This window comes from Rhipicephalus sanguineus, chromosome 8 (assembly GCF_013339695.2).
Source record: "Rhipicephalus sanguineus isolate Rsan-2018 chromosome 8, BIME_Rsan_1.4, whole genome shotgun sequence".
Taxonomy (NCBI): Eukaryota; Metazoa; Arthropoda; class Arachnida; order Ixodida; family Ixodidae; genus Rhipicephalus; species Rhipicephalus sanguineus.
The window spans coordinates 98,546,236-98,563,614 of NC_051183.1; the positions used below are offsets into that span (position 1 = coordinate 98,546,236).

The 17,379-nt window shown below is 44.9% G+C and overlaps 2 protein-coding genes across 2 annotated transcripts; one reads left to right on the forward strand and one right to left on the reverse strand.

Annotated features, from left to right (window-relative positions):
* The first annotated feature begins 1,402 nt into the window (after positions 1-1,402).
* Positions 1,403-2,077, forward strand: LOC119402241 (uncharacterized). Its single transcript, XM_037669375.2, has 2 exons — positions 1,403-1,587; positions 1,840-2,077. The coding sequence occupies exons 1-2, from the start codon at positions 1,403-1,405 to the stop codon at positions 2,075-2,077; spliced, it is 423 nt and encodes a 140-aa protein (XP_037525303.2).
* Positions 2,078-4,852: 2,775 nt separating this feature from the next.
* LOC119402240 (uncharacterized) lies at positions 4,853-10,518 on the reverse strand. The gene is made up of 6 exons (XM_037669373.2): positions 10,505-10,518; positions 10,254-10,440; positions 9,938-10,180; positions 9,557-9,728; positions 7,964-8,112; positions 4,853-7,689 (listed from the first exon to the last, which is right to left on the reverse strand). Exons 2-6 carry the CDS (start codon positions 10,411-10,413, stop codon positions 7,526-7,528), a joined length of 888 nt encoding a protein of 295 aa, XP_037525301.1. The 5' UTR covers positions 10,414-10,440; positions 10,505-10,518; the 3' UTR covers positions 4,853-7,525.
* Positions 10,519-17,379: the final 6,861 nt, after the last annotated feature.

The window sequence follows — 17,379 nt, forward strand, 5'->3', positions numbered from 1 at the left end:
ATAACTGGTAAGCAAGCGACGACAGGCACGCGGAGCGATGTTATCGCATGTGCCCTTCGCGCGACGGTGACGGCCAGGTCGTTTCATCTCTGCTTCAACCGCGTTCGTCCCTAGCGCTAGCGCGCATTTACTCGCACGTGAAACGGACGATGCGTAAGCGATGTTATCGGTATGGACTCTGTACAGGTCAGCGGCGACCGCAAAATCCCGCTGACAGTGTCCATATAATTGCTATCGCAGTACCCCCACCCCCCCCGCGGTCGGCATACTTCATACCCCCCCCCTGTTGAGTAGATCTCCCGGATTCCGTTTCTCCAAACTTGGCAGGTATGGTGTCTCATGTTTGGTGTTATTTCACGTCTGCTTGTGTTGCCTTTCCAACATGAAATGGGTGCCAGCCTGTTCAGTACTCCAGCTCCAGTGGTACTTATTGGCTCAGTATGTCTTACAATACAGTTGCTCGCAGCCGAGTAACTGAACAGTAACACCAGCTTTTTTGCAAGCATAGCAACTAAGGTTGCATCCTCACTGGCAACTCGCAGCAATTGCATGACCAAGTGGGTCACCAAGAGACTGATCGTATTGGTAGAAAAGTGACTGTCTATGGTTACTCACTTGCTGCTTGGTTATTTGTCATGTGAATGCATTCAGAAGGCCTCTGAACCAATGAGATGTGCAGGAACAGAATGTCTTGCAGAAGAATTGATAGGCGGGATAGTTGGTATAGACTCATTATGGAAACTGGCAGCGCAAACAAATGGAAAAAGTGGTATATATTTCTTCTGTGAATAAATCAAAGTTTCAGTCTGTGCTTGTTTGTGTCCCGTTGGTTCGCGCTGCCAAGTTTCCATAATGAACAGGATGTCTGCTTGATTTACTAGGTGGTAGTGATGCCAGCACACGTGAATGACATCAATTGCGAGGCATTTCAACATGTTGATGGGCAGGTCGCAAAATAACCACTCTGTAGCCAGTGTCCGCACAAAACAACCTGATGTCGGAGTCACACAGTCATGTTTCATCACGATTGAACCTGTTCGGGATATTGAAATCCACAATGGTTTCCACTGCATGGTCTAACCAGCCACATAAGAACTTGAGCTTAAAGGGGTACTGACACGAAATTTTTCAGTTGTCGTTTTTTTGCGTCAAATGGTACGCCAAGGCCCCAAGAGCCTAGAAAATGTACCGGTAAGCGTGAGTGCGCCCTGAAAAATTAATTACAAGGCGTCGTTAAAAGCTAGTTTCGGTTCATACTGTACCCTGACGTCACGACATAGTATGAGCAGCGCCCCCAGGCGTTGCTATGTGCACGCGCAAGTTATCGTGACGTATCTCCGAGCGTCCGTGGCTCCGTCGTCTGCTGCGCGCCGCACGTGTGGCATCTTGTGCGCCGTCAACGATGGAAGTTTCGTCAAGCGACTCCGGCGACAGCAACGACTTCGGTAGAGAAGAAGATGCCGAGCTTGCCGACCCTGCCAACCATTTCGCGTTTGACCCGCTAGCAAGCTCGTCAGATGAAGACAGCTCGTCGCCCGACAGCGATAATGCCATGCAGGAGGCCTTGCGCATCGGGAACGTCCAATGGTAAGAATTTCGTATCTACTGCTCGATACCGCGCGGGCATCCTCCGGGTGTCCTGAAAGTCGATAGCGTTTGCCGTGTGGATTTGGTAATGATATGACTTGCTTCAAATTATTGGTGCTCGGTGCAGATTTGAGACCGCATGTATCTCTTTGTCCTGTCGCTCTTGTATATACAGCCGCACTGCGCGCGCATGATGCCAGCCTTGTGCTGGTCGTAACGCCTAAACATTATACAATAATATTAACTGCGCAGGTGTCTCTGTGGGAGCTGCCGCGCCATGGAGACCGAGACGGAATCGGTGTGTTGTCGAGAGATCGACAAAGTGAACTCTCTTGTGCCGGATGAGGCTGCCTGCGTCACAGAACACCCGACGTTTCGGCGTGGATGCTTAGACATCCACGCCCTGGAGATAGCGTACTACGCCTTGATGGAAGACCGTCCGGGCGTCATTGAGGCTCCAGAAATCCACAGGTATTACTGCTGCGATTGATCGAAGTTCGCTGTTTCTGCTGAAGTAGACCTCATTGCAGAGTGCATGCAAAGTGCATACCTTCAGTGTACTTTCTGTGAAGTCGAGGTTGCTCGCATGTACGACGCGTCATCCACGCACGCAGAACGTACATAGGCGCATTTTACATGCTAATGTTGCTATGCCCATATATCGCGTGTCCGACAAAATACAGGAAATTTATAAATAATATATAAGTGCCGTCGGACAACACCGATCGTCGGGCAGCGCAAGTTATGCACGAACGCGAGATCGCACTGCATATGTGAATAAAAAACGAAAGCTTAGTGTCGTTGCTGCTTGCATTGTTTGATGGTTGTTCACAAATCATAAAACTCGATCTCGCCTTTCACGTTCTTTGCGATCGATTTTATGTACTTCGTTTTTTTTTCTGCCCTATAAACGACAGCCCTCTGTAATGCTTTGGCTCAGTGGGTTCAATAAGTAAAGGATACATAAAGATAAGCATTTCTACATATCTTTACGTGCTAAAGGCATCTGCATGCTACAAAACAGCGACCTCTTATTTCATAATTTTGTGTGCTCAAAAAGGGCCCCTTGTTAGTAGGTGGTTTTAGAATGTGACTCTGCCAACATCTCATTCAGCTGCAGGGTATTTCTACCTTCAATTTTGCCACCGCATTTTTATATCATATTGCATTCCTATTTCAGGCGATACCGATACACCGCGTATCGGCAATTCGTGCGGTGGGTCTGGCATCGCCTTGGCAGAAGAAAGCGGGTCGTCCTTCCGAGCTGCGTTGTGTGCGCAGTGCGTGCACAATTTCCTTCAGAAGACTACTCTGGTTTTAAGTATCCGGAGTACTAGTATATCATTTCAATAAAGGCAAACAACTTGTTCCACTTGATTTATTTCTGTGGGCATGGCAGGCTGTGTCCTGGTCATATGCAAAACACGCTATATCACCAGCACAACAGTCGGAAAACAACAATTATTCTGACAATGAGTGCGAAAAAAAAAAGAGGCAAAGGCCTTGGTCGCTAACGTAAAAATAACAAAACAGAAAGAGTTGCCAAGCCTGCACACGTAGCACTGAATACATTCTCCAAATTTCTGAAAGGATGCAGTCGTCTTGACCTCACAGACTATGTAAGAAGCGAACAGGAACCTGAAAGACGGCATTAAACTGACATCCTTAGCTGCTCAATGTCCTCCCTGACGAGCTAGTACATCATTAGAACTGCACGTTCAACAACACCCAGTCTCAAGAAGTGGGGTACACGGCATAGCTATGCACGAAAAGAACACTTATTCTGACAATGAGTGCGAAAAAAAAAAAAAAAAAGAGGCAAAGGCCTTGGTCGCTAACGTAAAAATAACAAAACAGAAAGAGTTGCCAAGCCTGCACACGTAGCACTGAATACATTCTCCAAATTTCTGAAAGGATGCAGTCGTCTTGACCTCACGGACTATGTAAGAAGCGAACAGGAACCTGAAAGACGGCATTAAACTGACATCCTTAGCTGCTCAATGTCCTCCCTGACGAGCTAGTACATCATTAGAACTGCACGTTCAACAACACCCAGTCTCAAGAAGTGGGGTACACGGCATAGCTATGCACGAAAAGAACACTTATTCTGACAATGAGTGCGAAAAAAAAAAAAAGAGGCAAAGGCCTTGGTCGCTAACGTAAAAATAACAAAACAGAAAGAGTTGCCAAGCCTGCACACGTAGCACTGAATACATTCTCCAAATTTCTGAAAGGATGCAGTCGTCTTGACCTCACGGACTATGTAAGAAGCGAACAGGAACCTGAAAGACGGCATTAAACTGACATCCTTAGCTGCTCAATGTCCTCCCTGACGAGCTAGTACATCATTAGAACTGCACGTTCAACAACACCCAGTCTCAAGAAGTGGGGTACACGGCATAGCTATGCACGAAAAGAACACTTATTCTGACAATGAGTGCGAAAAAAAAAAAAAAAAGAGGCAAAGGCCTTGGTCGCTAACGTAAAAATAACAAAACAGAAAGAGTTGCCAAGCCTGCACACGTAGCACTGAATACATTCTCCAAATTTCTGAAAGGATGCAGTCGTCTTGACCTCACGGACTATGTAAGAAGCGAACAGGAACCTGAAAGACGGCATTAAACTGACATCCTTAGCTGCTCAATGTCCTCCCTGACGAGCTAGTACATCATTAGAACTGCACGTTCAACAACACCCAGTCTCAAGAAGTGGGGTACACGGCATAGCTATGCACGAAAAGAACACTTATTCTGACAATGAGTGCGAAAAAAAAAAAAGAGGCAAAGGCCTTGGTCGCTAACGTAAAAATAACAAAACAGAAAGAGTTGCCAAGCCTGCACACGTAGCACTGAATACATTCTCCAAATTTCTGAAAGGATGCAGTCGTCTTGACCTCACGGACTATGTAAGAAGCGAACAGGAACCTGAAAGACGGCATTAAACTGACATCCTTAGCTGCTCAATGTCCTCCCTGACGAGCTAGTACATCATTAGAACTGCACGTTCAACAACACCCAGTCTCAAGAAGTGGGGTACACGGCATAGCTATGCACGAAAAGAACACTTATTCTGACAATGAGTGCGAAAAAAAAAAAAGAGGCAAAGGCCTTGGTCGCTAACGTAAAAATAACAAAACAGAAAGAGTTGCCAAGCCTGCACACGTAGCACTGAATACATTCTCCAAATTTCTGAAAGGATGCAGTCGTCTTGACCTCACGGACTATGTAAGAAGCGAACAGGAACCTGAAAGACGGCATTGAACTGACATCCTTAGCTGCTCAATGTCCTCCCTGACGAGCTAGTACATCATTAGAACTGCACGTTCAACAACACCCAGTCTCAAGAAGTGGGGTACACGGCATAGCTATGCACGAAAAGAACACTTATTCTGACAATGAGTGCGAAAAAAAAAAAAAGAGGCAAAGGCCTTGGTCGCTAACGTAAAAATAACAAAACAGAAAGAGTTGCCAAGCCTGCACACGTAGCACTGAATACATTCTCCAAATTTCTGAAAGGATGCAGTCGTCTTGACCTCACGGACTATGTAAGAAGCGAACAGGAACCTGAAAGACGGCATTAAACTGACATCCTTAGCTGCTCAATGTCCTCCCTGACGAGCTAGTACATCATTAGAACTGCACGTTCAACAACACCCAGTCTCAAGAAGTGGGGTACACGGCATAGCTATGCACGAAAAGAACACTTATTCTGACAATGAGTGCGAAAAAAAAAAAAGAGGCAAAGGCCTTGGTCGCTAACGTAAAAATAACAAAACAGAAAGAGTTGCCAAGCCTGCACACGTAGCACTGAATACATTCTCCAAATTTCTGAAAGGATGCAGTCGTCTTGACCTCACGGACTATGTAAGAAGCGAACAGGAACCTGAAAGACGGCATTAAACTGACATCCTTAGCTGCTCAATGTCCTCCCTGACGAGCTAGTACATCATTAGAACTGCACGTTCAACAACACCCAGTCTCAAGAAGTGGGGTACACGGCATAGCTATGCACGAAAAGAACACTTATTCTGACAATGAGTGCGAAAAAAAAAAAAGAGGCAAAGGCCTTGGTCGCTAACGTAAAAATAACAAAACAGAAAGAGTTGCCAAGCCTGCACACGTAGCACTGAATACATTCTCCAAATTTCTGAAAGGATGCAGTCGTCTTGACCTCACGGACTATGTAAGAAGCGAACAGGAACCTGAAAGACGGCATTAAACTGACATCCTTAGCTGCTCAATGTCCTCCCTGACGAGCTAGTACATCATTAGAACTGCACGTTCAACAACACCCAGTCTCAAGAAGTGGGGTACACGGCATAGCTATGCACGAAAAGAACACTTATTCTGACAATGAGTGCGAAAAAAAAAAAAGAGGCAAAGGCCTTGGTCGCTAACGTAAAAATAACAAAACAGAAAGAGTTGCCAAGCCTGCACACGTAGCACTGAATACATTCTCCAAATTTCTGAAAGGATGCAGTCGTCTTGACCTCACGGACTATGTAAGAAGCGAACAGGAACCTGAAAGACGGCATTAAACTGACATCCTTAGCTGCTCAATGTCCTCCCTGACGAGCTAGTACATCATTAGAACTGCACGTTCAACAACACCCAGTCTCAAGAAGTGGGGTACACGGCATAGCTATGCACGAAAAGAACACTTATTCTGACAATGAGTGCGAAAAAAAAAAAAAGAGGCAAAGGCCTTGGTCGCTAACGTAAAAATAACAAAACAGAAAGAGTTGCCAAGCCTGTACACGTAGCACTGAATACATTCTCCAAATTTCTGAAAGGATGCAGTCGTCTTGACCTCACGGACTATGTAAGAAGCGAACAGGAACCTGAAAAACGGCATTAAACTGACATCCTTAGCTGCTCAATGCTGCCTGATGCTTAGCTGCCTGATGAGCCATTACATTATCAGTTGAGGTATCAGTCACGTCACCACAGATTAAAAAACACCCTGTGTCAACAAGTGACCTACTGTGTCAGCTGAATTCATTCTGTGTTCTAACGCAAGAAGTTCCAAGGAATATAGTAGCTGACTCCTGGCAACAATGAGCTGTGCAAGCTGCACGAAATATTTGTGTTGCACATTCCTGCCAGAGAACTGAAAGCGTTATATGGAAAAGAAGCTGATTACAATGATCAAGTGTTAAGCAGGATCGCTGAAATTACCTGCCTAATAGTCCGACTTTGATAGAGAACAAAGCACTTCTGCCCAAGAGACTGAACATGTCGCTGATAAAAATTATACAATGACAGCACAATCAAAACTCTTTCTCCACAGTTCTCACAGAAAATTCCAGCGATGGATGGTGGCAGAAATGAAATAAACCAAGGGAGCAGTTCCATAAGGAAATATTGCAACGGTATTATCCGAGCAGGACAACAGTAAGAATACGTGAGCTGGTGCAGCCCAACGACGCCATATTTGCCTGACCATCTGTCCTGCGAATAAACGAAGTTCAACAGTAACCGTAACAGCTTTGTGCTGGTTGTGTTCAGTAAATCAACCAACACGATGCAGCTGCTTCCGTTGCAAGTTTGATCCTGGTCGCGGCAGTCGCATTTCGATGGATGCGAAACGCTAGAGGCCAGTGTACTGTACAATGTCAGTGCACGTTAAAGAACACCAAATGGTCGAAATTCCCAGAGTTCTCCACTACGGTGTCCCTCATAATCCTATCATGGTTTTGGGATGTAAAACTCCAGGTATTCCTATTCTGGTGATACTACAGAATCCGCAATTGGACATATTTAGGGCTATGCATGATGATGCGACCGCTTGCCATCTAGGGTTCATCAGAATGTTGAAGCAGAAACGGGAGCGCTTTACAGGCCCAGAATGGGGGAGACAGTCTATCACTATGTCGCTAGTTGCAAACAGTGTCAGCAATATCAGCTCAGCAGGAGAAGACGAAGATGTCAGCTGGCTTTCAGTTGCCTGCGAAACGTGACTTGTGGGCTTCGACAATGGCCACCTTGTCGACTGGCCCAAAGGCAGCTGACAAGTGTGGTGGCTGTGGCGTGGCATCCGTTCCACCTTTACTGCCACAAGCAAGCAGCTCCTCGACAGCAGACAGAAGATGGTTCACGTAGGCTGCATATAGATGACAAATAATGGTTACATTAGTGTGAACACTGGTTGTTTCATGCGTAGTTGTCTTCAAGCTCACGTAAGAGTTTTTATTGTAACAGCCTGGATAGAAGGCAACATATAGCATAGATGAAGAAGCTCACTTTTTTACGTGCTTGCCACCAGCTGGAAACCCTAACATCTTTTTTTAATTCTTGGTGGCAAGCTAAACTTCAAGTAGCCCTCTTAATTAAGAAGTAAGATTTTATAGAAAAATCATGAAGTTTGATGTACACACCATAAGTGGGCAGTTCTCTGATGGGACAAGCAACAGGCTCGCCTCCCCTCGCCTTTGGATGCTTTATCTGCCATCGCAGATCCCCTTTCTTCGTTGCTGCCTGCATTCTTCCCGAATTTTCATTGTAATGAAGGGCGGAAAGCAGACACCTGCACATCATAATGCATTCATTAGTGGCGCTTTAGTGGAGAATTCAAGGAAAGAAAACATTCAGGTTAGTTTGCTGGCTGTTCTACATGTATGTACAATGCTAAGTCAAGCATGTGCACAAATTAGAAGCAGCATGGACACACTGTGATTCCACACATTATTTGTCCATGTTTTGCTTTGCATTGTATGTACACTTAGAATCAGCAACATCACATCATCATGTGTGAAAGGCACATATGACAGAGCTGATTGCTCAAAGTAATTAAAAACACTAATATACAGGCACATTCTGATATTATTAAATGCACAGCAGTTCATAGCAAACCAAAGGCATTTTGACCATTTCTATTCATTCATCCGTCCATCTGTGTTGGCGCTGTCATGGTCGTCTCCTTAGCTTGGTGTATACCAACATAGGCATGGGACGATGTGAATGTATGAAATGACAGGTCATGACACGAATAATGTGACGTCCCTGTTGCCTACAGCATGAAATCCTATCCAGCAGTCACTTACGGCACATACCCGCATACGGCAGCCCGTGGTATGCGTGTATGCACCACAGGTGATTCACAGTTTATATCAACCCAGACTTTCTAAATCTTAACATGATGGTGTGAAGTAGCCCATTTCACACACACACACAAAATGCAGCGCCGGTATCGGCGGCATTGGTGATATGTGAAATATTTTAGTGGAAGCAAAGAATAAAAATCGTGCCTCGACCCGGAATCAAATGCAGACATTATCATGATAGCCAAGTATTGTACCACTGAGCCATGTCAGTGCTTCAAACTGTTTCGAAAAAAGACCCTATACAAGCGTCACGTGAGAACAATGGCAATTGCTGTGGCAGTGTTGGCTCTCCGCTTTTATGTTTATGTGATAAACGTTACATATATATATGACTCCGCAAGCTACAGCCAAGCATTCCACGCCTACTACCACTACTTATGATGTGCACATCATTGTACCGCAGCGTGCACTTCATGGTGATCAAAGTGCAGGCAAGTACTAAATTTACATAACGACGTCAATCCACCTTGTAACGCTTGGCTCAAAGGAAAAAAATCTAGCACAGGCTGCTACTTTCCGACTGTTTTGCATGAAATTGATTCCCACAATAGATGGGATCTGGCAGACTTCTGGTATTACAAACACTGACTCTGCAAATTTTCAATGCAGTGTTTGTAAAAGTTCAGCGTCATACATCAGGTCTGCAGTGACAAGATGTTTGTGACAACATTTTGTGTGTAATTTATATGTAGCCTGCAGCTGTATGGATGCGAATAATAATAGTATTACAGCAATATAGGTAAATGAGTTAGTGTACACTGCATAGGTATAGAGAAAAATACAAAACAATAAGCACTTCTTAGATTTGCACATATTTTACAGCTTGAATTATATGTTCCTCACATGTACTTCTTGCAAAGAACGTACCTGGCCAGCTGCCCTTGATGCGAAAATGCATAGCATTTTGGAGCGAACCTGTTTATTATGGAGTGGAATGACTCCACGCCAAATGTCTGAAAATTGGGCGACACCTGCCTGATGTCATCCAGAAGCCGTTTGCTTGTGACAATGGCATGTAGCCTGTCATAAGCATCCGTGCCTGAAAACAATTAGAAACACAAGACTGGTTGTTACGTTAAGAATTGTGAAAAAAATGCAATTCAAAGAAAAGCGAATGCTGTTTGTGGAATGTTATGTGCTGTCCTTATTGCAGGTTCTTTTTCTTAGTGCCAGTCCACTGGCTCAAGTACCCATTTTGCACCTGTTATTTCTAAAACTTTATGAAAGGAATATTCGGATAGATGATACCTGGCAAGATCCACTTCCTTCGCTCCAGCTCCCCATGCTTGCACTCCGGGTACAGCAGGCCGTGTCCAGTGTGCTTGTCCTGGATGTGATTCAGGAGGGAGAGCCACACAGCTATGGCAAGATCCCCATTGCCCTTTCCAACTCCGACGGCGAAGTAGAGATGTGCTATGACAGACCGCCTCCAGAGGCCAATCAATTCGCAGCCTCGGTGCTTGCCAGCAGCGATAAGCTGCTTTTTGACGCCTGCATGAAAGAGAGATAATGAGTTTGCTACAAAGAGGTGGTTTTAAAACAGTTATAAACCTTGAAGCCTGACCTTTGCTGACATGCCATGCATCAAAAAGATGGAGCAGAGGAGGCTGGTGTGTCCTTAAGTACTTCCGCACTTGTGGATGGCGGTCCGTCACGATCTCAAGCACTGCGATTCCACTGTCATGGAGGTTTTTTAGTGTCCTTTTCAGCCCTTCCAACTCCATATGGCCACTGGAGGCTACTTCATTTGACTGCAGAAAAAAAACTTAAATGCAGTTTAGCTGTTTTAAAGGCCAAATGGCAAGCTCTCATTACCTGAACAAGCTCAACATCAATTATTTATTGATGGACGTCTCCAACAATGAGTACGTGCCGTACTTGGCGCAGTATCCGGGGGAGTCGGATCGGCTGTCCCCTGCAAGCCTCGCTCCTGTTGGCTTTAGCTGCTGATGCAATGCCATCTTCTCTTTCTCCCAAACCTGTGGCAAGAATGGATTGTAAAATTCATGCAAGTTGTTTGTAACTCCGTCATCTAAGGTGCCTACATGTTCGAAACAGTTACAAAAAATATATTTGATTGCTCCAGTTTTGTACACATTTTCTGCCGGAGCTAGAGCATGCAGGCAGTGCACATGCAAACTGTTCCTGAGCATTCAGAATAGAGAAGTTTAGTTTTCGAAGATATCTTAATTAATCATTGATTACTCCAATAGTTACCTTTAAAAGCACAAGGTGTTATGTTTTTAAGACTCGGGTTGTTTATTCTGGATCACCCTAACACAATTTACTTGTTTACTGCAGTAAATAGGACATGGAATTTTGTTCCTTGGTGTTTAGTTAAAGCAATACATACTTTTGTTGGTCAAATGTATAAATACTTCAGGAAAGCACCAGCCTATGTAGGCCAATGTCTGACCCTCATCATTTTGTTCCGGTTGTATCTTTTATTAAAATTTCATGCATGCTTAATAAAACCAGGCAGTCGAAGTTATTCTAATGTCATGTATTACGGAATAATTCATTGCTTACTAAGCACCTTGGTCAATGGGCATCAGCAAGCAGTGTTCATAAAGAGAAATCCTTAGTAAATAAGAAGAGAGTATGTCAAGAAAGAGTATATAAGAAAAAAAAAGAAATGTGAAAACCTTGTTGACGGCTGGCAGCAAGAGGTCATGCTGAATGCGGTAATAAGTTCTGCTGGAGAAGCAGCTTATCCCGGCATTCCGCAAGAAGCGCAGTGTCTGCATCGGGCTGCATCCAGTAAAAAGGATGCTGCAGCAAGTGCAACATTGCCAAGAGCATTGTTTCCACTCTTTGGCTGGCTGTGCCAAGTCACTGTGTGGCCGTCTTCACATGTTGTTGTAATAGTGACCAAAGAGCCAAGCACCTGTAAACGAATTCAACGTATTGTTGCAGTATTTCATGCACCCTCAAGTGTATTGTGTCTGGTATGAAACTTGCTGCACTGAATTTGGAGCAGGATGTTGAAACGCCTAAGGGTGCTCAACATTAACCTTGGCTGACAAATGAAGTTTGGAAGCTACTAAGTATGTAAGAAATTTTTGTGCTAATAACTATTTCACTGTCATTCCATGAGTACATGCCATTGCTCCTGATGGTTATGCATACGGTCTGTCAATTTTGTACACAGCGACATCAAGTCGATATCATTGTACAATATCACATGTGCTGTGCAGCCGTTTTGAAGCATACAAATAGACACTAGGCGAGTGTGCATAATAAGTTGTCCCAGTCAAGACAATGACTTTGATAACTGACCACTCTATGCTATCAACACAACAGCAGCAATCTGCTTCACAGCGATTCCAGAAAGTTGTTTTAAGACAAAATGCAGACACACGATTCAACTGCCTTAAACAGTGCAACATAAACTACACAACGAAATTGCATAAATCCGAAAGGCAGAATATGTTACCTGCCTTTAGCGAGACAAAATTGACATAGTAGTCAAGCGAAAAAAATGCTTGATAAATGCATTTGAACTTACACTTGGCATTAATTACACAACATCCTCCTTCTTTACATTCCTTTTTTAGCACATAATGCAGTTCACCATATCAACCTTATCTTGCATAGCTGAAACACGACACTATCCCACCAAGGCAAGACAGTTATTTAGAGGTATCGATACTATCTGTTACAAACCTCTAGGGACGATGTTGCTGGGCGAAGACAAGTCTTGCACAGCTTCACGAGCTCAAGAAGCTGCTGGTCCTCGTACACGACAAACTTTCGCAGCATGGACCTTTCAAGCGGTGCTGCTGCTTCTGGAGCTGGCCTATAAATAATATGTTATGCTGTCATCTTTGGATAAGTAAACAGAACTTTAACCAGTATGAATAGACGTGTGTTTTGCGTCCAGTCATTCGCTATAAATCAAACACTGATATTGTGTAATGCAGAAAGCAGTAAGCTCTTGTCTCTGTCACATGCAACAGTTAATTTTTCTTGAACTGTTTCTATATGCATACAACACCATAACAATATGTTTTCCTAAGAGGTGTTACATAGGTTGAGCAACAATCTATGCCATCAACAGTAGAAAAATAACGAGTTTCCTTACAAGGAACTGTCATGCAGTGTAGGCTCATAAGTACAGTCCTGTGAATTATCTACAAATCCATAGGATTCATCACAGGAGTCATCAATGGGCAGTGGTGTAGAACACCTCGGATGCAGCATGTCCTCCAGCAGGGCAAGATCTGCAGTGGTAGCTCTGTCTGGCATTCTGCAAATAAAGACCCACAAAATTGTACTGTTTCAGTAGCAGCGCAACTGCATTCACAACTTTACGAGACCTCCAATTGATCGACTTGTTCATTGTTCTGTAAGGGCAGACTGGTGGTCAAGACAAGAAGTGTACGAAACCCAATGCCAAGCAACACACTAAGATCTCAATCGGCATCAAGCATCTTGGCAGGAATAATTTTTGCTACTTGCATCACAGGATGCAAGTAGCGATACAATTTCCGGGCAGGGGGAGGGGGCAGAATGGAACTGTGGTTATATACTTCCATGTGTTTATGCCTTGATGTGTGCGTGTTTCTCTAGCTGTCCAATGGCATACACCAATGTCCAATGGCAAACAAAATAGCCACCTTTACAAAAATGGAAAAATAAAGCTACATACCAAACATTCTCATATTTCTCTGCGCCACATCAATTCTTCAGCACCAACAGAACTGGGCAGCAATAATTGGTCATCTAGAGGAATAAAAAAAATAATAAAACATAGGTTGTATTACATAACAAAGACACATTTATCAAGCACAAGTTTGCATTTGTCATTATGCAACAAGGCTGCACGTAACCCGAACACTACAAAGAAAACACTGACATGTACAGACCCTGCAATATAGCTGTAATATAGGTTGCTGCAGCTGCACACCAGACGTATGTACTACTACATGAAGTGTGCATTAGACCTGCTATCAATTGACAAGGTAGATATCACCATTTAAAGTGTCACACAGGAACAGAAATTGTCAAACAAGGAAAGCCATTGAAGGCAATGTTTGCCAAGAGAACTTGCCTTTGTCAATGCAGCAAATGCTTGTTTAGCAAAGCTTTATGTATGCTTTGTTAACTTCCGCCATCCTCCATGACAGACAAGAACAGTAAGTTTATGCTAAAAAAACATAGTGGTCCTCCATCATAGGAATCGTATCACACGAAAGTGAAACAGGTCTTCGCAGAAGTAGTGCTTATTGTGCAGTGATATACGAGAGCTTGTACAAGTCTATTCAGTTTGGCAGCTATACCACTGTCTGATGGTGATGATCCCACACTGACGCCTACTGGCACATCTGCATTGCGACGACTAACGCCCATGATCATGGTTTACCGTTGTGGTAGCTGAAGTTGGTTAACAATACTGGACACGGCGATAGTGAATTCCGCACAAAGATGACATCAGGAAGCTCAAAATAAACCTTGGCACTCGATATGCACTTCTTCAAAACGTCAAATAAGGATAAAATGGCACAGTGTACACTCTCGAGTAAAGGGTAAATGACGCATGCACTTTGGCAACACAGGACGCAGAAGTTCGTTGCTTGAGCGCCGAGCACGCGCAGGCGTTCCACGTCCCTTTGGACTTCGTCTCATTCTACGAAGGCACGACATTCACGCGTCGACATCGTTGCCTTTCTGCAGCGCTTATTGCAGCAGTTTGTTAGTCGTTGCTCTCACACTCAAAGCAGTTGGCGGCACAGAAAGACCAGTGTCCTTCGCTGACATCGAGAAGTTTTAACAGTGATCTCTCAGAGCGCGCACAATCTCAAAGGGGCATGCTATAACAACAAAGTAGACGAATCGTCCCCATTGACGCCAGTAACTGCTATGACGCATTGCTTCCCTCCATTGCTCAGAGACAGAGGCACCACCCTGCCCACCCTACCCCGCCAACATAGAGCACCTTGCGAGAGGATGTGTGGAAGATATAGAGCACATTCATGCAGGATTTATCATGTGCCCGCTAGTCAGTCGGTAGAGTGCCGAACGCCTACCGTCGTGACTGAGAGGTCGTGGGTTCGATTTCAGCGGTGAATCTCTTTAGTTTTCTTTCTCACCTGTTGGCGTCCATTTTATTCAACATCATGTCCGGATGGAAGTATGTCACTGAAGTCTTGGTGGACCCAGCATAAACACATTCGTGTTGAAAAGGATGAGGGGGGATGTAGGAGAAGAGTCGGGAGCGATGAAGGTAGGGAAAAAACTGAAGGGGGAAAAAAATGGTGTGAGGAAAGGACACGACAGTCGTGCAACAGTGGCATGTTGATTGAGTGGACTGAAAAAGACAAGAAATGGGAAACCGGAACCAAGTAGAGCTGAGGGCAAGTGGCACACAAACTGAAAATAAAATGAAATGAAGGGAATCAAAACCGAAGGGCTGTGTAAGAGAACGTGCAGAGAAGCTTGAGCAGTGATGCCAAGGGAGCTGTCAAATAATTGCGCTGCTTGGGACAAAGAGCTTCTGCTGTGGTTCCTCCTGTGGCTGCTGTACCAGGGCATGCCAACCCAACTCAAATCTGGAAGCCTGTTCCGAGACAAAGGGCAAGGCTGCTGTGCGCCTCCGCCAAAAGCTGTTTCTGATGGCTGGACCTGGGTTGTGGCCTACTAAGGAGCTGTCTGCATGGGTTATGCCTAGGCCACAGTTCTCGTGAGCTGCAGCCAATCATAGCTGTCCTGCCCTCAATGAGGTACCAAATTGGCAACCGTCACCACATAACCACACCAAGCAACAAGCAAGATGAGAAGCCATTAGGCAAATGTGATATGATGTTTTTAGTATTCTGAACTCTAGGGACTCGGAACTTCAGTGTGCTATTGTAACCAGTATTGTTTTCATTCTTCTGGGGGACTAAGCATCGCGTTTATATGCGTGCAAAGCTTGTCACTTAGCGCATGGTTTCGTTTCTGCCTTGACTCAGTGGCAGCGTAAAAGATACACTAAGATTTTTTTCCCTCCTTTCCTAGCATCTGTCACATCTTTTTCAAGCTGCATTACACAACATCACAACAATAGCTATGTACAATCACTTTTGGTGTGTCTTAGCGGAACACGGCTTCAGCAACACCCTGTTCGTCAATTTCTCATTGCATGGCCCATCATCAAAAAATTTGGTCTTGTTGAAAAAAAACATCTAGTAGCGCCCTGCAAAGTTGTGCATATTTGCGCTGAAACTCAAATGACAACGGCTGGTTGCTCTTATAGAGCTTGATATGCGGTACCAAAGGCTACAAATTAGAAGTATTAACAACAATTGCAATAAATCTTTAACCCCCTTAGACAGATAGTCATAATTCTTTATGATCAGTGGGAAGCAGTAGGTCATTCTATAGTTGCAAATCTGCAATGAATTGGCATTCACTGGACACTATAACTGATTACTTATATATTGTTACATTATATGCACAATGCGCCATATGGGAAAAAAACTGCAAGCAGTGCAATGATGGGTTGGTCTTTGAAGTAGTAGCAGTGAGGTTGTGCGTGAGACCAATAGGCCAGTAGATTTTCTCTGGGAATTATCACTAGGTGCCAAATTAGGCAATAGCCGATTGGGAACCTTTGCTCGGCGACGCAAACGTAGGGATGAAGCTCGAATGGTTAGAAGCGTCGGTTTGTTCGAGTAGGGGCGGCAGGAGTCCTGCGAGCGATATTAGACAAAGTGATACAGTTGAACACAAGTACGCGCGCCGCGTACAACGCGGCCAGTATCTATACGAACCTTGGGATCTCTTCGCAAACGCTTCTTGATCGAGGCCTCCGTGTCGTGTTTCCGCATCGCGACACGTTGTGGCAGAGACCTCCGCTGGAGCACGCACTCGGGATCGCCAACACGCTTCAAGTTGTTGCCCCTGCAGTCCCTTTTACCACGGCCTTGGATAGCATCGTGACGCGCAGTTACAGCAGGGTGCACAACGTGGCACGGCATCACTTTAAGGCGCACATTCTTCGTCGACAATCCGAAATCGGCCATCAATTGTATGCTGCACGTATACGCGTCTGGAGTGAAGTGGCGTGATGAGATAGCAACTCCGCTTGGTGGGCGTCCAGTCTCCGCCTCGACCGCGGCGCACGAAGGCGACCCACGTTTCTCTCAGCGCCGGATCGGCGGGAATCGGTGGAATTTGCACCCATTGTCCCCGTTGCACTACTACACGACTTCACGGGGCAAAATATTGGTGCCATGGCGACAGATCGAGATGACACTAATCTCTTGCCCTCTGGTCAGTGTTTAGAGTGTTGTGCACGCACAACACTCTAAATTCGCTCGCTCGCCTCACAGGTACGCTGGATGATAGTGATCGCCGACCGTCGCCGCGAGCAGACGATCGAGAGGCGACGCGCAAGCTGCCATTGTTGTTTTTCCGGTGCCTGACGTCATCACAACCAGCCGACTGCTGCGTGAAGTCACCGAAATAGTACTGTAGCCTGACGTCAAGCTAGTGTTGATGTCAGTGGGTGCGCCATAACAAAATTCACTTTAATATGAAAATAAAATATCTTATCCGCATTTGCTGAGCTTCACACTTCCTCAGAGCGATCTCTGTATACAGGAGATTTGTATGGCAGAGCAAACTCGTCTCCGAAAAAAGGTGTCAGTACCCCTTTAAGGACATGTCAGCTGCCTGTCGTGGAGGGATGAGGTCCGGAGAACCAG

Coding starts and splice junctions, on each gene's coding strand:
- LOC119402241 (XM_037669375.2), top strand. CDS start 1,403: ATGGAAGTTTCGTCAAGCGACTCCGGCGACAGCAACGACTTCGGTAGA. Junction 1,588..1,839: donor CGCATCGGGAACGTCCAATG/GTAAGAATTTCG, acceptor TTAACTGCGCAG/GTGTCTCTGTGGGAGCTGCC.
- LOC119402240 (XM_037669373.2), bottom strand. CDS start 10,413: ATGGAGTTGGAAGGGCTGAAAAGGACACTAAAAAACCTCCATGACAGT. Junction 10,181..10,253: donor TGCATGGCATGTCAGCAAAG/GTCAGGCTTCAA, acceptor TCTTTCATGCAG/GCGTCAAAAAGCAGCTTATC. Junction 9,729..9,937: donor AAGGAAGTGGATCTTGCCAG/GTATCATCTATC, acceptor AATTGTTTTCAG/GCACGGATGCTTATGACAGG.